This window comes from Bos javanicus, chromosome 10 (genome assembly GCF_032452875.1).
Source record: "Bos javanicus breed banteng chromosome 10, ARS-OSU_banteng_1.0, whole genome shotgun sequence".
Lineage (NCBI taxonomy): Eukaryota > Metazoa > Chordata > Mammalia > Artiodactyla > Bovidae > Bos > Bos javanicus.
The window spans coordinates 85,029,639-85,053,085 of NC_083877.1; the positions used below are offsets into that span (position 1 = coordinate 85,029,639).

At 38.9% G+C, this 23,447-nt stretch overlaps 1 protein-coding gene across 3 annotated transcripts in view; it reads left to right on the forward strand.

Moving 5' to 3' along the window:
- LIN52 (lin-52 DREAM MuvB core complex component) overlaps positions 1-23,447 on the forward strand; it is a 113,978-nt gene that overhangs the window by 32,448 nt on the left and 58,083 nt on the right. The window contains exon 6 of one of the 3 annotated variants that reach the window (XM_061429435.1): positions 1-23,447. This exon is cut by the window's right edge and continues 14,995 nt beyond it. The exons of the other annotated variants lie outside the window; for them this stretch is intronic. Coding sequence (XP_061285419.1) covers positions 1-74 — 74 coding nt within the window. The 3' untranslated portion in view covers positions 75-23,447. 3 annotated transcript variants of the gene reach the window in all.

Consider the following 23,447-nt stretch of genomic DNA (forward strand, 5'->3'; position numbering starts at 1 on the left):
ACTGCAGCACGCCAGGCCTCCCTGACCGTCACCAACTCCTGGAATTTACTCAAACTCACGTCCATTGTCGGTGATGCCATCCAATCATCTCATCCTCTGTCATCCTCTTCTCCTCCTGCCTTCAATCTTTGCTGGCATCAGGGTCTTTTCAAGTGAGTCAGCTCTTCGCATCAGGTGGCCAAAGTATTGGAGTTTCAGCTTCAACATCAGTCCTTCCAGTGAGTATTCAGGACTGATTTCCTTTAGGATGGACTGGTTGGATTGCTTGGCAGTCCAAGGGACTCTCAAGAGTCTTCTCCAACACCACAGTTCAAAAGCATCAATTCTTTGGCACTCAGCTTTCTTTATAGTCCAACTCTCACATCCATACATGACTACTGGAAAAACCATAGCCTTGACTAGATGGACCTTTGTTGGCAAAGTAATATCTCTGCTCTTTAACATCCTGTCTAGGTTGGTCTAGGTAGGTCATAACTTTCCTAGTTTCGTTTTAGTTATTAAAATTTCCATCCCTTAATTATAAAAACAGAGGACAGATCTTTTTGTATGTTTTTGGATACCAATATGCTAGTGGTATAAGAAATACAGAGTGAGTAATATAAAATGGAAACAGAAGATCTAAGCAATAGAGAATTGTTAGAACAGAGAAAAGTTGTTTGGATGGGATGGGAAAACCACAGGTAATTACCTTGGAGCCATTGATTTCAGATGGATTATTAATGACTTAGTTAAGTGCTGTGCTTATAGACCTAACAATTTGCCCTGGAGTGAGAAATCTACCTTGTGCAGTGGATTATGTTTAGAAAGAGTTGAGCCTCCTATATAGGCTTCTTTTGAGGAATTGTTTTAGGTGTTAAAAAAGACGAAGCAACTTCGTGGGGACTGGAGCTACATCTTGTGAAAATCAATTTGTTCACTTCCCCCAGTCAACTAGAAAGGACAGGCAGCATGAAGAAGAAAATGCCTGCAGAAAAAGAGCTTGTTTGGGCATCTTTGCTGTGATGGTTTAGGAAATCAGCTTTAGCACTGTACATGATCTTTAGTGGCTTACCGTTTAGCATTGTTTTTCTTTTTCAGTTCATAGATGCTTTGTAGAAATGAGTACATTGTACCTAATGTACATGTGAGCAGTGACTTTACGGATGGATTTCATGATTCAAAACACGTCCACTGGAAGACTAGTTAATTGTTGGTATCACTGGACATTTTGGGAGACTTGTTTTTAAGACAAAACTCTTAAGGTGCCAGAACCAAGGAATTATATCTTATCTATAATTGGTAGGATGCAAAACTTGTTTGTCTGGTTTAAAGAAAGCTTTGGAAGAGTATACTACCTTAGTATATTCAGTTCAATTCAGTTCAGTCGCTCACTCGTGTCCAACTCTTTGCAACCCCATAGACTGCAGCACACCAGGCTTCCCTGTCCATCACCAACTCCTGGAGCTTGTTCAAACTTATGTCCATCGAGTCGGTGATGCCATCCAACCATCTCATCCTCTGTCGTCCCTTTCTCCTCCTGCCTTCAATCTTTCCCAGCATCAGGATCTTTTCCACTGAGTTACTTCTTATCAGGTGGCCAGAGTATTGTTGGAGTTTCAGCTTCAGCATCAGTCCTTCCAATGAATATTCAGGACTGATCTCCTTTAGGATGGACTGGTTGGATCTCCTTACAGTTCAAGGGACAATCAAGAGTCTTCTCCAACACCACAGTTCAAAAGTATCAATTCTTTGGCACTTAGCTTTCTTTATAGTCCAGCTCTGACATCCATACATGACTACTGGAAAAACCATAGCTTTGACTAGATGGACCTTTGTTGGCAAAGTAATGTCTCTGCTTTTTAATATGCTGTCTAGGTTGGTTATAGCTTTTCTTCCAAGGAGCAGGTGTCTTTTAATTTCATGGCTGCAGTCACCATCTGCAGTGATTTTGGAGCCCAGAAAAATAAAGTCTGACCCTGTTTCCACTCTTTCCCCATCTATTTGCCATGAAGTGATGGGACCAGATGCCATGATCTTAGTTTTCTGAATGTTGAGCTTTAAGCCAACTTTTTCACTGTCCTCTTTCACTTTCATTAAGAGGCTTTTTAGTTCCTCTTCACTTTCTGCCATAAGGGTGGTATCATCTGTGTATTTGAGGTTATTGGTATTTCTCCCGGCAATCTTGATTCCAATTTTTGAATCTTGTAGTATATTAACTTATAGGAATTGTAGTATAGCTTAAGAAATACCTCTGTCTGATGAAACTCAGGCTAGTGGGGAGATTGATGACCTGAAGATAACATAAGGGAAAGAACAATTACCTGAAGATAAGTGGATAGGATCCAGGTGATAAATAGCTAATATTAATAGGAAAGGACAAAATAGTAATTAAGAGCTTGGGTTCTGGAAGCTTTATTACAGCCTTATGAATCTCGATCTACCACTTAGGCAGTAACTTGACTTTCTTACCCCTGATTTCTTCGTTTGTGAAATGGAGATGAAAATCTTAGAATAGTGTTTCTTAAGCTTTTTGGTGTCAGGACTCCTTTGCACTCTTAGAAGTTAATGTTGATCACCCAAAAGCTCTTGTTTGTGTGGATTATATGTGCATTTTATGTATATTTAATTTCTGAATTTAATTCAGAATTTAAAACAGAAAATTTTAAAATACTTATTCATTTAAAAATAGGAACAAACCCATTACATGTTAATATAAATATTTTTATGAAGAGTAACTATTTTCCAAATAAAAAATGTTGATAAGAATGGTGGTTTTTACATTTTTCAAATACCCTTAATGTTTGGATTGATAAAGAGCTAAGTTTTCATATCTGCTGCTTCTTTCAGTATGTTATGACACCTTTTGCTCGGTAGGCTCTAAATAACTTCAATGTTCGCTTCTGAGAGAATAAGTGAAAAAGCCATCTTAGTATCATACGTGTAGTTTTGAACTCATGGACCCTCTGAAAGGGGCTTAGTGATCCCCAGGATCCTCAGGGTTTTCCTGACCATTCACTTTGAGATGTTACCTTAGAATATTGTTCTGATAATTTAATACAATATTATTTATAAAATCTTTGCATAGTATATTAGTACTTAATAAGTGCTTAAAAGCTATTAACTGTTGTTATCATCATGGGCAGCATATGAGAAATTTTAAGCATAATAAGTGTATAATCATATATATTTTCTTAAAAGACTCACTTTGCCAGCATGGTAGACAATGGGGTAGTAATAAAGAAAAGTGGTAACATGGGAGGAAAGTTAGATTTTTCTTTTTTAAATTAATTTTTTAAATTTTTAATTGAAGGATAATTGCTTCACAGTATTGTATTGGTTTCTGCCAAACATCAATATGAATCAGCTATAGGTATTCCTAAGTCCCCTCCCTCTTGTCCCCTTTTCCAGCAAGTCAGCTCTTTGCATCAGGTGGCCAAAGTATTAGAGCTTCAGCATCAGTTCTTCCAGTGAATATTCAGGGTTGGTTTCCTTTGGGATTGACTAGTTTGATCTCCTTGCAGTCCAAGGGATTCTAAAGAGTCTTCTCCAGCACCACAGTTCAAAAGCATCAGTTCTTATGGTCCAAGTCTCACAACATGGGTGAATCTCAAAAACATTATACTCAATAAAGGAAGCCAGACATGAAAAATCACATATTATAGTATTCCATTTATATGAACCATCCTAGGTATGTAAATTCATAGAGACAGAAGGGAGATTGGTGATTGCCAGGGGCAAGAAAAAGAGGGAAATGAGGGCTGTCTGAGTAATGGGTAAAAGATTTTTTTGGTGGGTGATAAAAATGTTTTGTAACTTATATAGGTGGTAGTTGAAAAATATTGTGAATTTACTAAATGCCATTGAATTGTACACTTTGAAAACTCACTTTAAAAAATGCAGATTCGATTCAGTTTTTAAAAATGCATAGTATGATATTTGACACCTAGAAAGCTGTCGATAAATCTTAAATTTTATTACTGCCTAGTGCACCTTTATCAGGAATTTAGCTGTGTGACATTGAGCATCAGTTTCTTCAGTTGAAAAATGAAGCTGTTGGACTAAAAGACCTCTCAGATCCTTACAGCATTAAAATTCAGTATTTTAAGGCATAGTATTTAATTCTTGACAAAGGCTGAATCATGGGGACTTCCTGGTGGTCCAGTGGCTAAGACTTCGAACTCCCAATGCAGGGGGCCCAGGTTCGATCCCTGATCAGGGAGCTGGATCCCACATGCCACAGCTAAGACCCAGAGCAGCCAAATAGATAAATTAAATATTTAAAAAAAAAAAAAAAAAAAGACTGAATCATGTAAGACTTCTTGGTTATATTGAGGATATTGGACAATATTCTAAGATCTCTGACAAGTCAATGGAGGGCATAGACAAGGAATATTCAGGTTTTGGCTGTGTAGAGACTGGTTTGGAGGGGGACGTGAGAAGAACTAGGGAGACCATGTAGGAGGTCATTGAAATAGTCTATAGACTGGTGATGGGACTTCCATCATGGTCCAGTGGCTGAGAATCTGCCTTGCAATGCAAGGGACGCAGGTTTGACCCCTGGTCAAAGATCCCTCATGCCTCAGGGCAAAAAAGCATGCATGCTCAAACTACTGACCTGTGCACTCTGGAACCCATGAGACTCACGTGGTGCACGGAGTCCGTGTACCGCAATGAAAGATCCCACATGATACAATGAATATTCCACATGCCACGTAACCAAATAAATTGGAAAAAAAGACCATGGTGCCTCGAACTAGGATGCTGATAGTGTACAGGGAGTGATGTCCTTGAATTTGAGAGCCATTTAGGACAAAGAATAAGTCTTGATTGATTGGCTATAGAAGATCAACGGAGGTGGGGAGGAAGAGGGTGTCAAGGATGACTCCTAAATTTCTCCTCTGGGCGTGTAAGTTAGGGGCACACAGACAACAATGGAAGCATTTTTGCTTTTGACTGAGATGGAATATCAGGGACTAGCTTCACCTTCTCACCTGAGACAGCTTTTTAAAAAACTACAGAAGATATGAACAGTGGTTTTTAGCACACTGGATGTCAGGCAATAAAAGATAGTGATCCCTGAGAGGAGGTCAGCGCTGTGATTATCTCAGTTTACTGTTTTGAGAGTTTCCAGGCTGCAGTGCTGGGAGGGGGATCTCAGGCAGAGAGTAGCAGACTCCCTGAGTTGAAGAAACAGAGTTAGGAGTCTGAAGAGACCAAGGTAGCAAGAGGTGAGAGGACAGAGTACCAGAGGGGAGAGGGCGGCATGGAGAGAACCCTGGAGATCCGCAGAGGGTTCTGCTAAAGTAATCAGCTGAGTACTCGCAAGTGCAGTCTTGTGAGGACGCTGTTATACATGAGGCTGAGGAGAGAGCCCCTCGAAAGGATTACAGGAAGGAATACTGGCTGGCACCACAGGGCCAGTAATAGTGCCTGCTCCCGCCAACCAGACAGCAAAATTCTCATCAGTCATAGGACTCAGAAGGGTTTGCCTCAGTAGTGGTGAAAGCGTTTGTCTTCCCTTCCAAACTTGACTCGTGCCACAACTGGAGACCCTGCATGCTGCAACCCCTGAGCCCTAGAGCCAGCGTCCATGCACTGCAACTAAGACCCGACGCAGCCAAATATATTAAGAAGAAAATCTTACCAGACTGGACACTTCAAGTATGTGCAGTTCATCCTATATGAATTATACCTCACTAAGGACTGATCTGTCAATCAATTGATTGAACTTTTTCCCCTCTTCTCTTAAGGATCTCTTCAACAAAAGTAATTTAAAGTAACTAAAATGAGCCAATCACTGTGATAAAAATTGAGGCTGCAGCAGTAAGCAAAGCAGTCATGAGGAAGACACACATCAAACCGTTACAGAAATAATCTGTGGTGAGAGGGTTGTGATGAGTGCTGTGAAGAAGTATAAGATTCCATAACAACAAATTTCCGTGAGACCTCTTCTGATCTGTAAGGGGTGATCAGAGAAGGCAGTCTTTTCTGAGGATGAGACAAAAGGATGCTACAGTCTGTCACTAAAGCTTTTTTAGAAGAAACAATAGTGGAGGAAGAAGTTTGTAAGGGAAGACAGTGAGTTTGTTATTTTTTTTATTTGAAGTATAATTGATACAATTTGTATTAGTTTTGGGTGTACCAAAACTAATAGTGATTCAGGGTTTTGTTTTGTTTTTTTCAGAGTATATTTCATTATAGTTTCATTCATATTGTTATAAGATACTGTCTAATTTTATATGCCATACTGTAAATCCTTGTTTCTTATCTCTTTTATGTAGTAGTTTGTATCTGTTAATCACAGACTCCTAATCTCCCCCCCACCCTTTGGTGGTAGCCACAAGTTTGTCTTCTATGTCTGTGAGTCTGTTTCTGTTTTGTATACAGATTCATTTGCATTATTTTTTAGATTCCACACATGAGTGCTATCGTACACTTCTTGTCTTTTTCTCACTTCACTTGGCATAACATTCTCTAGGTCCATCCATGTTGCTGCAAATTATGACTGATTAATATTGCATTACACACATATATATTATGGGCACTGGGGTTGCTTCCATGTCTTGACTATTATAAATAGTGCTGCTGTAAACATTAAAGTGCATGTATTATTTTGAATTAGAGTTTTTGTTTTTTTCTGGATGTATACTGAGAAATGGGATTCCTGATATATGGTAGATCTATTTTTAGTTTTTTAAGGAACCTCTGTACTGTTTTCCATGGACTTCCCTGGTAGCTCATCTGGTAAAGAATCCACCTGCAGTGCAGGAGACCATAGTTTGATTCTTGCATCAGGAAGATCTCCTGGAGAAGGGATGGACTACCCACTCCAGTATTTTTGGGCTTCCCTGCTAGCTCAGTCAGTAAATAATCCGCCTGCAGTGCAGGAGACCTGGGTTCAGCCCCTGGGTTGGGAAGATCCCCTGGAGGAGGGCATGGCAACCCAATCCAGTATTCTTGCCTGGAGAATCCCCATGGACAGAGGAAACTGGCGGGCTGCAGTCCATGTGGTCACAAAGAGTCGGACACAACTGAGCAGCTAAGCACAGCACATACTGTTGTCCATAGTGGCTGAACCAATTTACATTCCCACCTACAGTGTATAAGAGTTCCCTTTTCTATACATCCTCTCCAGCATTTATTATTTGTAGACTTTTTGATGATAGCCATTCCATCTGGTATGAGGTGATACCTCATTGTAGTTTTGATTTGCATTTCTCTAATAATTAGCAGTGTTGAGTGTCTTTCATGTGCCTGTTGTCTGTCTCTTTGTCTCCTTTGGAAAAATGTTTATCAGATCTTCTGCCCATTTTGGGGGCTTCCCTGGTGTCTCAGTGGTAAAGAATCCATCTGCAATGCAGGAGACACAAATTCCATGCCTGGGTTGGAAAGATCCCCTGGAGAAGGAAATGGCAACCCACTCTAGTATTCTTGCCTAAGAAATCCCGTGGACAAGGGAGCCTGGCGGGCTACAGTCCATGGGGTCGCAAAAGAGTCAGACACAACTTATCAACTAAACAGCAACAGTCCACTTTTGATTGGGTTGTTTGTTTCTCTGCTGTTGAGTTGTATGAGCTGTCTGCATGTTTTGGAAATTAAGCCCTTGTCAGTTGCATCTTTTGCAATATTTTCTCCCATTTCATAGGTTGTCTATTTATTTTATTGATAGTTTACTATGCAAAAGTTTTTAAGTTTTATTAGGTCCCATTTATTTATTTTTGCTTTTATTTCTTTTGCCCTGGGAGAGTAATCTCAGAAAATATTGCTACGATTTATGTCAAAAAATGTTTCACCTATGTTCTTTTCTAAGAGTTTTATGGTGTCATGTCTTACATTTAGATCTTTATTGAGTTGGATTTTTGACATGGGGTTTGGCTTTTGGTGTGAATTCTCCATTGTGTAGGCTGTTGAATGCATGAGTGAGTGAGCAACCAGTGAAATAGGAGATGGAAATAGGAGTTTGGCTATTAAGAGGAAGAAAGGGTATTCGCAAGAGGAAGAAGTGGTCAAAGTTTCCTATTTACTTTAGGACAGTGGACTTAGATATATTTAAATTCTATGACAAAGATGAAAAGATGGCAGAGAGAGGTGAAAAGGGATAAAGTGTAAGCAAGGTCCCTGAGAGGGCTTGAAATGTTAGGGTTTAGGGCACAGGTGCAGCGGCCTTAGATTGATCATATGACTAGATCATACAAGAGGAAAGAGAGGTGCGGATTTCTTCGCTGGTGGGAAGGTGTGAGAGTGCCTCTATGTTTAGATCACAGACATTCCTTCTCTTTCTCTCTCCGCTTTAAGTTATATGTCAAGAAATGAAGAGTAATTAATTAGGTTTTTAAAATATTGCTTGTTTGTTTTCGGTTGCGCCGGTTGTTCATTGCTGTGCTTGGGCTTTCTCTAGTTGCAGTGAGTGGAGCTGCTCTTCTTTTTGGTGCACAGACTTCCCGTCGCGGTGACTTCTCCTGTTGCAGAGCATAGGCTCTAGGCACACAGATTTCCTTAGGTGCAGCACATGGGCTTAGTTGTGGCGCACCAGCTTTAGTTGCTCCACAGCACGTGGAATCTTCCAAACCAGGGATCCAACCCTTGTCCCCTGCATTGGCAGGCGGATTCTTATCCACTCTGCCACCAGGTAAGTCCTTTAATATGCTTTTAATTAATGCTGGATGGCATCCAAAAATTTTAACATGATTTATACATTTTTTATTTTTAAGTACTCTGGTTTCTTGTTTGCCTATGCAGGCCATCCTGCAACAAATAACCAGTCCAAATCTCACCCCTCATTGTCCAGTGTACTTGGTTACAAACAATGGTGCCTCCCCTGGTTTCAGCAATCTTGAGAGTATTCCTAATGTCAGCTTAGAATTCCTATATGCAGGAGTGCTTCTAATTGAGATTTAAAGGATAACCAAGAATAAAATCTGTTTGTATTTACACTTTTTTTTAAAGTAAAGAGAATTTTCTGGCCTTAAAGATCTCAGTTTGGAGTATCTTATTCTTTTCAAAATAACATCTAATGTGGGGGAAAACAGCTTCTAAAATGTAAAAGCTCTGCTAGGTTTCCTTTAGAGTGAAATTGGTCTTACAGCATTGTAGAGAAGATTAGAAATGGTATGTGAGAAGTGCTTAGTATGTCTAGGTAAGCAGCTAGATTGTGGTGTAAAGATGCAACTACGTACATGGTTTATGTCATGATCTATAAAAACAAGGGATACTGCTTAGTAACTGAAAAGAATTGTTAAACAGTCATAGAATCTTTTTTGAAATATTCATTTTAAAAGTTAAATATGAACTTTATTTTTTTTTTTGCTATTATAAAACAGTACATATTCATTGTAGAAAATATAAAGAAAGCAAAAATCACCCCAAATCACAGCATCCTAAAATAGTAATCGCTTTTAACTTTTTGGTGAACACTTCTCCAAATCCTGCAAACATTTCTAAGAGGTATCACACACACACACACACACACATACACACACACACGCACGCACGCACGCACGTAAACATGCATGGTGTCATGCTACTCCTGTTCTACAACCTGCATTTTTGACTTAGTGCATTGTGAACTTCCTTCAGTACCCATGCAAACAGCAAAATCATCAGTTTTGTGACTGTGCAGACTACCATTATAATATGGCTCAGCTGATAAAGAATCTGCCTGCAATGTGGGAGAGCTGGGTTCGATCCCTGGGTTGGGAAGATCCCCTGGAGAAGGCTACCCATTCCAGTATTCTGGCCTAGAGAATTCCATGGAGTCTATAGTCCATGGGGTTACAAAGAGTTGGACACGACTAAGTGACTTTCACTCCACATAATGTATTTCATTAATTCATTCTTAATGGACATTTAGGCTGTTTCCAGTGCTTTACTAAAAGTAAATCATGCTGTAATAGCATCCTTTACTCTAGATCAAGTGAATGGCACATTAAAAACTTTAATATTTTGCCAAAGTTACCTCTGAAAAGACTTGTCCAAATCATATTTCTAAGAACAGTAAATGAAAGTACTTGTATTCCTATATCTTATAGCCAACTCTGGTTTTCCCTGGTGGCTCAGACGGTAAAGAATCTGCCTGCAATGCGGAGACCCAGGTTTGATCCCTAGGTTGGGAAGATCCCCTGGAGAAGGGATTGGCTACCCCACTCCGATATTCTTGCTCAGAGAATTCCATGGGCAGAAGAGCCTGAAAGACTACAGTCCATGGGTCGCAAAGAGTCAGACATGGGTGAGTGACTAACACACACACACACACACACACAAAGAGCTAACTCTAGATATCATGAAACTTTTTAGTACTTGCCCATTTTATAGGTGAAAAATTTTGTTTTATTGTTTTTTATATGTATTTCTTTGATTGCTAATAAGTAAAGTTATGTTTACTGGCAGCTTGTTTTTCCTCCTCTTACAAGTTTCCCATTTAAAGGTGAAGAAACTGAGGTCAAAAGAAATGAAGCGACTTAGATCTCGATCATCCAGGAATTTAGTGACAGGATTGGTAATCATAGCTTGTTAGAGTTGAAAGGGAATCTTAGAGATCGTTGAGTCTCAACCCTCTAATGTTGCAGATGCAAAAACAGAGGCCTAAAGATATTAGGTGACTTGCCTAAGGAAAACCACACAGCTCATTGGGGACAGAACCAGAAATCTGAATCATGTCTTATGAAGAGGGAAAGGCAAGTAACATTTTTGAGCCTGCTATTTCTTTTTTTAAAAATTTATATGGCTGCATTGGGTCTTAGTTGTGGCTTGCAAGCCCCGTGGTTGTTGCATAAGGGCTTAGTTGTCCCACACGTGTGGGATCTTAGTTCCCCAACCAGGAATCACACCCGCATCCCCTGCACTGGAAGACAGATTGTTAACCACTGGACCACCAGAGAAGTCCCTAGCCTGCAATGTTTCTCACGTGTACTTTCTCATTTAATTCTTTCTACTATTCTTCTGTTATTCCAATTTGAATAAATGAGGTAACTGAGGTTCAAAGAACTTCAGTGATTTGTTCAGTCACACACTTAGTTATTTGCCAAACTGGACCTAGAATCCAGGTCTTCTGATTTTTAATCCAGGGTTACTGTTGCCTCATAGAGTAGTAACAATAGATGTGTTTCTTGGTTTCATTCAAATACTCTTTTGATAAAATATTATTTGCCTCTTAGAAGCTTTTAAATAAAATTCAGCCTGTGTTTAGTAATTCTTAATTGGTACTGGACACCAATCTGACAACAAACTAAAGGAACTGATCATTGTAAGCAAAAGCTAATCAGAAACCATGTCTAATGCTTAATGACTGGCTAGAACTGAGATCTCTGAACTAGACATGACCTAAGTTTTGTATGGTGGTGATATCTGGGTTGAAAGTCTTAGTATTATCTTAGAATTATTTTTATTCCATAGAGAATAAAATCTTAATATATAAATTGAAAATGACATTTGGGTTCTCTGAAGTGTAAAATGGATCTCAAATCATCAAGGGGTCAAACAGGAACAAAATCGAAACCTTGTCAATTGCATCCTCCATATCTCTAAAAAGATCTGTTAACCTTCATTTCTTGACAGGGCCCAGAATTTCAAAATCATATTAGAGCTAATTTGGTAGGGCTTCGTCCCATAGAGATGCACAGAGATGAGTATTGACTTGTATATAACTTTGTTGACACTCTTGGTTCATTCAATCATGTGGAAGTTAGCTGGTAAAATCTGTTCTTTGCTTCTGCTTTCCAGACAGATCTTGTGTTTGGGTTGGTGTTTTTAAAACCTGCTAGTTTCGTGTAAGTAATTTGCGGAAAGTAGAAGAGTATAGCATGTGATAAAATCATTTTTTCCTTCACAGAGAATTTTACAGGCTTATAGAATAGAGAGGCCAACAATTAACTCACAGTATTCTAGTCTTCAGTACTAGGGATCTGTTAAGCTTATTGTTTAAGAAACAGACATTATTTCTTGTCTTTGGTATTTTTCTGATTTACTTTATTGGAATAAGAGTTAAACATTAATTAAGACTTCTAGATTCTGGTAAAGTTTGGAGGTTTGGTTTTGTTTCACCTTTTTGTTTTATTTTTCCCTCCCCTCTTGTAACCTTTGTCCTTAGACAAAAATAAAAAGCAAAGAGCTGGGTAGTTGAGGGAGTGGTAGAGCTAAAACTAGACCACTTTGAAGCTTATGCAGAGGTGGTTACATAAAGAGTATAGAGCATTGGTTGAGTCTATTGACAAGCAAGTATCACCAGAAGTAATTCTTATTCTAGTATCAAACCTAATAGTCCTTTAAAATCTCTTTTGGAATGTTGAAAAGAGATCAAATGAAACCTTCAGAATGATTATTTATAGGGGAAGAAGAAAACTCCAATTTCATTCACCCATTGTAGCTCCACTTTCTCATTTTAATGCTCAGTCCACAGTGGCGATGGTAAAAGATGTCCTGCACCTGCAGAGATGGCAGTGGGAGAGGGGACATCATCTTTCCATTTATTGCTTGTTGCAGTTTGGCCTGTTTACAAATGGAATTGCTGTATGGGTGCTTCCAGTGGAGAGTGAAGGGAATCAAGGTAGCAAGCAGCAAGAAAGCATTTACACATGTCCCGTGAATTGGCTAATTTTTAACATGCAGTTAGTTAAGAAATGATTACAGCCTGAGGAGTCATGACCTCAACTTTTCATCAGCTCCATTGGATTGTGCCTCAGTTTGGAAATGAAGGAGGTATGTGGGAAGTTTTAATTGTACCTGTGTGATTTATCCCTAGTCAGCTCTTTAATTTCTTCTGGCTGTCTGAGGTTTCCGACATGCTGTAAATTTCCCCAACTTTTTCATTATCTGCAATTTCTTTATGACTCGTGAATCGGAGTGGAGAGAGAGTGTGGATTTACAGCGGAGATAAACATGTCCATAAAGTCTGTATCTGTGTCAGTAATTGTACTGCTGTCAGTGACTGTCCTGTTTTACAGGCCTCTCTTGGGAAGGGAACCGGCTTCACTACCAGCAGCAGTGAAGTGCTTGGTTTGATTTGCATTAACTTACTGGCAGATTAGGTAGGAATGGTGGGGTAGGAATTGATACTGGATCTTGGCCTCTCTTGTTTATTTGTTTGTGTGTTTGTTTAAGGTGAAATGACTTTGTGTTGTATAACTGTGTGTTGAAAATAGAACATGGATAGTGTGTATTTCCTAAGTGCAAGTGCACTTATTTTTGGGTACGGTATGAAAAATCCTTTCTAACTTCATTCATTTTACACAATGCATTTAATGTGCTTTTCTTTTTCTATCACTACTGATAATTAAACTTGGGTCTTTTTTCATCTTTCCATTTTCCTTTACTTTGAGTTAAAACATGGGGTTTCTCTCTTAGAACATTCATTCCTCTTCAAGAGTGGGACTAGCCAGAATCTGGATGATGACTACATCTGCCATGTCTTAATACTCAACTGTTGATGGTTCTTTCTTGATGGCTTGAAGTGGTGTACTTGTGACCATTTGCTGTGAGAGAGAAGTCTTAAAATAGAGAGGAATTCTTCATATTCCTGTCTTCAAAGACCCTTCAGGAACCCTGTAGTATTTTCTTTGTTATAGCAGTTGTGAAAAGAAACTGAAGTTAAGTGAAGCTCTTTTAAAATAGATGGAGAATCAAACATATACTTTTCTTTTTTATATTTGATATTTGAGCAGATCCCTCAAAAATAAAACTGTCCTTGCATATCCTGAGCCTTCTGTGAAACTTTAAGAGTAGCAGGTGACAGTACAGTCTAACAAAGAGGATAAGATGCGTAATAAAGCTCAACCTTCAGTCAGCCCATGAGCCCAAATAATATGGAACATTATCTTGATAACTTTTATCGCCTTTAATTTCTCTTCCTTCTTCTGCTTGCATTCTTTTTGCCATCTTTCTACCAGCAAGTGAGAGAGGGAAGATTAAAGGAGATGCTATAACATGTAATTATTTGGCTTTTTTCCAGAAGCTAAAGACAATGGCAACCCACTCCATTACTCTTGCCTTGAAAATCCCATGGACGGAGGAGCCTGGTAGGCTATAGTCCATGGGGTCGTGAAGAGTCGGATACGACTGAGCAACTTCACTTTCACTTTTCACTTTCATGCATTGGAAAAGGAAATGACAAACCACTCCAGTATTCTTGCCTGGAGAATCCCAGGGACAGAGGAGCCTGGTCGTCTGCCTGGGGGTCGCACAGAGTTGGACATGACTGACGCGACTTAGCAGCAGCAGCATAGGGGAAAAGTATGGTTAGAGAAAACTATGGCTGAAATGAAATTTGAAATTATTTGTGGGTTTAATTCTTTCTCTCTCCTCTTGCCATGATAGGGTTTCTTCTTACTCAACAGGGAGAAACTTCTTTGAGTGAGAGGAATAAGCTACTCAGACCCTTTAGTTACTATTAGTGAACTTGCCCTCCTTTAGAACAAAGACCCTTTACCACTCATTTTTGTCTTTCCCATCATGCCAAGCCGTGTTCTTCATGGAATAAGCTTGTGAAGTTACATTGTTTCTAGTTTGGGAAAACATCTAGTATATGGCTTACTCAGTCCAACTTAACAAACACACTCACAATAACCTAAAACAACCAACCAAACAAAATTTCCAGTTATCCCCTTAACTTGGTGTTGTGTGCTGTGCTTAGTCACTCAGTCATGTCAGACTCTTTGCAACCCCATGGACTGTGGCCCACCAGGCCCCTTTGTCCATGGGGATTCTCCAGGCAAGAATACTAGAGTGGGTTGCCATTCCCTTCTCCAGGGGATCTTTCCTACCCAGGGATTGAAGCAGGGTCTCCTGCATTACAGGTAGATTCCTTATTGTCTGAGCCACCAGGGAAGCCCAACTTGGTGCTATAGCATCCTATTTGGTTTAATGAGTGTAAAGAATCATTTCTTTTAGTGAATGCAATATTGGAGGTGTTTGACATCCATTTTGCTGTTGACCTTTATTTTTTATTTTATCTTTTATCCATTTTGTAGAGTCTGACTATAAACACATTGAGTTTGGACTAAGATAAGGAGCTTCATTCCTATGCCTGCAGTTAGTCAAAAGAAGAATGAGATGTCTAGCTAGGTCTGACCATAGAAATAAGCTTTCTGATAGCTCAGGTTGAAAGGCTTATTATTGCTAACAGTAGCTCCTCCCTGAAAATACTTAGTTTTATAGGTATAGAATTTTAGAGTTCTTCCTGGAACTTTACAGAGGAAGCATTTTTGTCCTGGTTGAAGAGAAAATAGTTTATGGTTGTCTGCTTCTATTTCTGCTGCTGTCACCTGTCAAGTTCGGTAAAAACAAGGGTTTTAATTAGCCAATAATCTCAGTGTTGGAACATAATGACATTAACAAAGAAGAGGGCAACGCAATAAAAGATTACTTGAATATTAAGTTGTATACCTGCTATTCTCTGAAAGGGGTCCACAGCAGGGATGGTAACATTATCTTAAATGTTTAGTAAACATAGGCACTGGATAGCATGGTTCAGTAACTGTCTTCCACTTGAAAAAGCACAGGCAGTGTCTTCCTCCCTTTCCTTAATCAGGAATCCAGGAGTAGCCAGGCTTGAAACTAAAGGGAGGGCTGGAGCATGATTGATCTGTTAACTGTTTGTAGAAAGGACAATTCTTAGGTGACTGTCTTCCTGTGGTGGTTTACTTTTTAAGATCCCAGACTTCCTTAGAGATGTAGGTTAAAAATAACTTATTTCAAATTATCAAATAAATGAATATCAATATCATGAATATATCGGGAAAAAAGCCCCTTTCCACTAGCTTAAGAAGAAATTACATTGTCTTCTTTTCCTCCACTGGTTCATCATGAAAAAATTTTAAGCGTCCACGAGCTCACCATAGCCATAGATATGAATATCGATGTGTGTATATGTGTGTATGTTTTTTTTTCCCCATCTCCTTGAACTATTTTGAAATAAGTTTCTGACATCAGGCACTTTACCCCTAAATACTTCAGGATACATTTCCTAAGAATAAGGACCGTTTCCTGTTATCACACCCAAGAAAAATTAACAGTAATTGCAAAATATCTCATATCCTTCCACATTCAGAATTTCTCAATTGTCTCAAAATTTTGTGTAGCTTTCTTTTTTTAACCAAGATTCAATGAAAGTTAAGGCACTGTAAATGCCAATACATACTTGATAGAAGAACATTTAGTACTAAATTCTGCACACCAGCTTTTTAAAAAAAACTAGTTTTTTTTCCTTATAATGAACATGTATTTACTCAAATGACTATCATTTTCCTCTAGAATATTGAGTTTCAAGTTCTCCATCTACATTAAGCCTGCTTTATCCAGCTTCTTTAATCTGTTTCTGGTATTTTCCCCTTCTCCTGGCAGAATTAGCTGTAGAATTGATCTTTTCTCCAATGACTACCTTACTCCACAGTCAGAGTAATATTTTTTAAACACAAATTGACATGGCCTTATTCTCTTCTTAAAACCCATCAATGACTTTTCACTGCTCTTGGAATAAAATTTTTTTAAAAAAACAAATCTTTACATTGGTGTTATAGCTCTGCATGGCTTGGCCTTTTTCACACCACGTTCATGTGACATGATTCTTCCCTGTATGAAGGAAACTCCTAAAGAGGAAAAAAGTGAGGTAAGAATTCAAGGAATACTTCTTGGAAGAGATGAAACTTAAGTAGAAGTTAATGGCTAATATTTGTAGTATATGGTAAGAAAGAAGACACTTTGGACTGAGAAGCAATTTTGGGATACGAGAACTGTGGTTGGAAAAGTGAGGAGTATCTAAATTATGGAAAGCCTGAGGAATCATTTTCAAAAGTCTAGCAGTCACCTCCATAGAGAATTGAAGGGTGTGGTGATGGGGCTGAGAGACCAGCTAGGAAGCTGTGGCAGTTCAGGAATTCAGTAACTGCTTATACTAGATGGGATGGTGTGAATGCAAAGGAGGGGACATATAAGAGATATTTGTGGGGGGAGGGGCGGGAACTAGATATGAAATTGTAGTAAAAAACTGGAGAGACATAAGAGTAAAAACAATGTCAAGATTTTAAGCCACTGTGACCAGGAGAATACAATTTAGGGTGGAAGTGAAGTATACATTATAAAACTCCAGTATTCTTGCCTGGAAAATCCCATGGACAGAGGAGCCTGGTAGGCTGCAGTCCATGGGGTCGCTAAGAGTCAGACTCGACTGAGCGACTTCACTTTCACTTTTCACTTTCATGCATTGGAGAAGGAAATGGCAACCCACTCCAGTGTTCTTGCCTGGAGAATCCCAGGGATGGGGGAGCCTGGTGGGCTGCCATCTATGGGGTCGCACAGAGTTGGACACAACTGAAGCAACTTAGCAGCAGCAGCAGCAGAAGTGACTTAGCAGCAGCAGGGAATCCAAGGGCTAATTGCTGTTTTCACTGTGTCTCACATAGCCTTGATTATAATAGGCTATCATTATTATTGAGTGATGATTGAATTATTTCTAAAGCTTGGTATTATGTAGGTTCTGGGGATATTACTGTTTAACATAATAGAATTTGCTTTATAGCCAGTAAAAAAAAGCACCTATAATGCCCTTTATTAATACATTACCTGGTTAATGTAATATAATTATTATAATAAATGTGATATTAATATAATAAGCTATTTTCATAATAACTATATTGCTAGTTTAAAAAATAATCTAACTCCTAAGAATACTTTTTGGCAAAATACATAAATAGATTCATTTAGAAGCATTTTTTGAAAACTTGGCCCCAAATGCCAGATAAAGCTATTAGACTTATGCTGCTTAAGATGGTAAAAATCAGCATTTTAACTCTTCATGTTTAGAGACAACTCCTTGCTTTCCTTGCAGCACTGTCTACTGCAAAGTGTGCATGAATTTGGCCTACTTCTGGTGCCTGGATTCCCATCCTCTCAGTGGCATCAGTGTTAAGGCAGCCTTCTTTACCTTCTCGATCCATATTAAACCTGTCTTGGGAAGAGTCTGTTTATTGGATAATATAGCTACACTGGGCTCTATGACAGTATCTTTTGCTGCCTCATTAACTCTGGAGCATTAGAACAAGATAAAAATGCCCTAAAGCCTCTTATCTGATGTCTGGTATAACCTGCTGAGAGCAGGGTGCCATTAGTTTATGTTAGAAATCAAATGGCCCTCTCCAGTGCGGGAAGTACTGATTAAACCTGAAGTGTCCCTGGAGGACTCTACAGCTGTCACAAGGGTGGTGGCTGTCCCTCACCAAAAGGGAAATCTGAGCCAGAGGTCCCAGTGGGGTGGTGCTTTAAGTACGCGCACGTGGCTGCCCCAGCTGTTCTGCTTTGCCTAATGAATTGTTTTACAAGAAGAGGCTGGGTATTGTCATCACAAGCTGCCTTCCTTAGGGACTGGAGCAGGCCAAATAATAAGTAATGTTAGTGATGGTAATTGAAATGTGATGATTCTCCTGGGATCTTTATAGCCTAGAGCTGGTTGGCACTTGTGGATTGTCTTGTCCTACCAAGGCCCTATATGGAGTGTGCCTTTTTTTTTTTTTTCCAGTTTCATCATAATGTTGTGATTTTTTTTTCCCTTTTTTTTTTTCCCCCTCTCCTTCCCACTATAGAAGTTTATTGACCAGGGCAATCTTAGGAATGTTATAGTGGCTTTAGGTACAAAAGGGACAGCTTTGACTTTTTCATTCAAATTATCAACACTCCAGTAATAAAAAAGTCTTTGGGGAAAGCACTGCAGAGATCTCACCAAACTTTTAAAAAAACATTTTAAACTTACACAAGTAATTCAAGCTCTTGATTTAAAAAAATTTTTTTTCATAGTATGGGAGGATATGAAAGTGTTAGTCACTCAGTCCTGTCTGACTCTTTGTGACCCCATGGACTGCAGCCCACCAAGCTCCTCTGTCCATAGAATTCTCCAGGCAGTACTGGAGTGGGTTGCCATTTCCTTCTCTAGGGAGGATATGAAGTGAAAAGTAAAGACCTTACCTGTTGAACTTATTCAAGATAACCATCAATGGTTTCTCCATGAACATTTCCAGACATTTCTATGTATTAATGAAGTTTATGTATGTTCCCCCACACGGATGAGATCATAATACATATACATGCTTTGTAACTTGTTTTTTCCTCCTCACAATTATCTTGGATATCTTTCCACAGCAGTACAGACAGATCTACCTCATTGTTTCTCAGTTGCTTCATGGAATTTCATAGTGTGGGTATACCTACACTATGCTCTTTTATTTTAAAAAATTCATTTATTTTTGGCTGTGCTGGGGCTTTGTTGCTGTGCCGACTTTTCTCCAGTTGAGGCGAGCAGGGGGTACTCTAGTGGTGGCACACAGGCTTCTCATTGTAGTAGCTTCTCCTTGTGGAACATGAGCTTCAGGGTGCATGGGCTTAGTCGTTGTGGTGCTCGGGGTTAGTTGCCCCATGGCATGTAGAATCGTCCCAGACCAGGGATCGAATCCTTGTCCCCTGCGTTGACAGATAGATTCTTAATCACTGGACCCCCAGGGAGGTCCCAATGCTAGACTCTTTGTAGACAGTTTGACTTGGACCTATGAGTGAATACTTACTGAACCAGTTGGTTGCACTTTACTGATTTGTGTTCTATGGTTCAACCTGTGATTTTACATGAAGTGATTTCCCCTCTTCAGGAATGTTGCCTTTACATGTGGGACTGTTTTAAATTAGAAATATTAGAGGCCAAAATTTTTTGGAGGAATGGTGTGAGTCTAGTCATGGATCATCAGCTGGACATAATGTAGTGATTTGCACCCGGCTGTGTGTTTTAAATTCTTTGCTTAGTTAAATGAGACGTGTTCTGTCCCAGATAGGTGGGGAAAACAAATAGCCTTTAGTGGATGTTGTCTAAGGCATTGACTGGAGGCTTCCTCTGAAGTTGAATGAGTGTCTTCTCCCCTAATTTTCTACCTCACAAGTTCCAAGAATCAAGTTATGAATGCAGTAATGGACTTGGAAAATGTTGTCAGCACGTGAAAATGAGGACTTAGGTTTCTTGTGTAACAGCTTGGCTAACAAAGGAGGTTTGTGCCTCATGAACTTTAGGGCCCTTGCTGGGAGTGGCAGTGTGATGAATGAAGCAAAGCAATTTTCTAGGAGCATTTCAGGGCAGTGATGGGGAAAATCAGTTGTCTTCTCAGGCTAACAGAAACCTAATTTTAGTTACATCCATCTTCAATAGAATCTGCAAATTGAATGGTAAAAATTTTCATTTCCATCAAAAGTAGGAACATTATAGGTCTTTTAAACTCAGAGCTCTTTAGATTAATTCTCTCAACACTTCAAAGTTCTGATTTGCCCAAGTATGGAAGAGATGTCATTCTAATAAATTGTGAAGTGCCAACGAGTTTTGTTTCAAATTTCTTACACCGTAATTTTCCTCCTTGGTGTTAGTCATTTGAATTGTTATACAATGCTTAATACTTGGAGGCCATTATTAGTAACAATTACTGCTGATACCCAGCTTACGTATTGTCCAAGTCTTCTTCAGTAGATTCTTGGGAGACATAGGTATCCAGCGATTTCTGGGGCTCTTGTGCACTGTTAGAGATCCTCTAGACCTGTGCTGTTCAAAATGGTAGCCACTAGCTGCATGTGACTGTTTAAAGTTAAACAAAATTTAGAATATAACTGCTCAGTTGCACTCCTCAATAAATGCTCTTGGTAAGCACCTCCAGCTGGTATCTACCACTTTGGACTGCACAGACATAGGGCATTTGCATCCAGTGGCACTACTCTAAATGTTGGCTAATTGTGTATTCCCTGTGAACCAAGAGTCATTTTTACATTTCTAAAGAATTATAAAAATGAAAACTGGAAGAGTATGAGACAGAGACTGAATGTGGCCCACAAAACCTAACGTATTAACTGTCTAGCCTTTTACATGAAAAGTTTGCTGGCATTTGAACCCGTGTCCACTTCTCTTGATAACATTTCAGTTTTCTGATCAAGTTAGATTAGGGGTTTCCCTAAGCCACCAGACGATTGTGAATCTATTAAGCAAATTAGGCAAGTTTGGAACAGAGTTTCTTATTATAGACAGAACACAAGTGAGATGAGATTCAAAATAGGTAAAATTTTTTGTACTATAAATGACCGACTTTAAACAAACAGCTTTGTGAATAATACCTACAGTGTAACAGAACATCATTCTGATTTTATACACTATTTTGTGTCTTTTAAGTACTGTGTTACCTTACTCTGAAAGAAATGGAATGAATATGAATACATTTCAGCAGATGTGTTTGACCTTTCAACAAAGAATTTACCATGAAGATTTTTAACTATTCAATTTATCTTTGTCAAATTATTTCAGTCAATTTCTCCTAGGAAAAATGAAGCAAAAAGATGCTTATGCTGGTTTTTCTCAACATCTGAGAGAATCTTCCCTTGCCAAATGTAACTCTAACAATTTCTCATTAAATATAAAGCTTATGAAATCTGTCTATAAAATGAGCATGTGGCATTTCTGTGGTAAATTAGAGTCAACTTGTTGCTTTCAGGGTAGGACATTCATGGAGGAACTTTATGATTAAATTTATGAAACACCCCCCTCCCAGATTTCTTCTAAGTCTTCAATGTCATCCTCTTTGTCATTCTTTGCGAAATCATCTCTAAGTCTTCTTGCTCTTCTAATTCTTCCATATCACTTTTAAGTGTGCCCGCCAAAACTTTACCACCCTCTTGTCTTGTTGGCATTAATGCTATACTCTTTATTACCTGTGACAGTAATCTCCTTGAAGTCATACACTGCTGTCTTTCATAAGGCACACAAATAACATTTACCCTTTTGAATCACCCAATCTCCAGTAAGAGATTCCATGATATTTCGTACATAATCAAGGATGTACCTCTTCTAAAGCTGGAAGTTACCAAATTTGAGATCTTTGTTCACAGCACTTTATGATGCCAGTGAAAGTATAGCAGAGTCATATACCTTGAGCTTGTATTTTACACTCCAATTGAAAAGTCAGAATAATTAAGTGGAAGGAGCATCACCTTAACTTAGAGTTGCAAACTGTAGTCATTAAGGACAACCTTGCACATTGTTCATGATGGGGAGAACTGAAATTCCAGCTTTTTAGAAATTAGATACGTCTCTGTTTCTGGCATAAAGTATTTATAAAACCAGTCCAAAAAAACATTGCCCTATATCTGAGGTTTTTTTTTATTAGCATATCAGTATTTGGAAGGGAGTTCTTTTTATGTCCGGAGGCTCTCAGATTAATAGGGCAAACATAATTTTTCCATAAAGTCTGCACAGTTACTACCCAGTAGATAAGTCAGCCTGATCTTAAACTCTGTAGACTCTATAAGGATATGTGAGCATCTGAGTTTTTTACCACTCATTTCCCAATACTTACATAATCTGGACATGCTATGCTATGCTAAGTCACTTCAGTCGTGTCCGACTCTGTGCGACCCCATAGACAGCAGCCCACCAGGCTCCCCCATCCCTGGGATTCTCCAGGCAAGAACACTGGAGTGGGTTGCCATTTCCTTCTCCAATGCATGAAAGTGAAAAGTGAAAGTGAAGTCGCTCAATCGAGTCTGACTCTTAGCGACCCCATGGACTGCAGCCTACCAGGCTGCTCCGTCCATGGGATTTTCCAAGCAAGAGTACTGGAGTGGGGTGCCATTGCCTTCTCCGAATTTAGACATGACAAATATCTAATTGTCTAATAGGAGCTTACCTTTTCTCTCTCATGATTTATGTTTATAAAGGCATTTTCTTTAGTGTAAGTCAATTTTATCTATGTTCAACAACTTCTTGTTATGACTTACTAATCCTTCCTGTTTATGAACCCTTTACATTTCTCCTAAATCACATTGTGATCATGAGTTCCATTTTCCAGTATCATTCTCAGTGCCTTATCAGCTTTCATTAAAGTTCTTTTTTCCTCTCTCTGTGTACTGAAGAATGTTTTGATAAAAGCTGGTGGACTTTTTCTGTTAACATTACTATACGCCTCTGGATATGTGATGAAACTATTCATTTCACAGATCTGAGCCAGCCCCAAGACAGATATTCCATCCATCCTTTATTCCAAATTTGTGGAAGCTTTTAGTCCTTTCTAGTTTCCAATAGTGTTATTTTTATTATGTAAACGAGTACCACTAGCGAATGTCAGAGTCATGGTGAGATACAGGTAGTGAGTGGACTGCTAGGCTCACTCAGTAGCTGAATGACTTTGCTCCTTCAGTGTGTTGAGAGTAGTTCCTCAACAAAATTGCAAGTAAACACCAGTGTTATATTGACTTTCATGTTTTCATGGTTGATATGTCACAGGTATTAAAAGACTTGAATTTAGATACTACAACTCATACATTTATGAGTTGTTCAGAATAACTTGTTTTCCTCTTTAAATACAAAGTATAGAAAAATTCAGGTTTTCTTGTAATGGCATTATTTAGCCTTGTGTTTAAGGCAGCAGTCTCATTTTCTCTGGAATTTTTGTGGCACTGTTAGAAGGAAATAAATG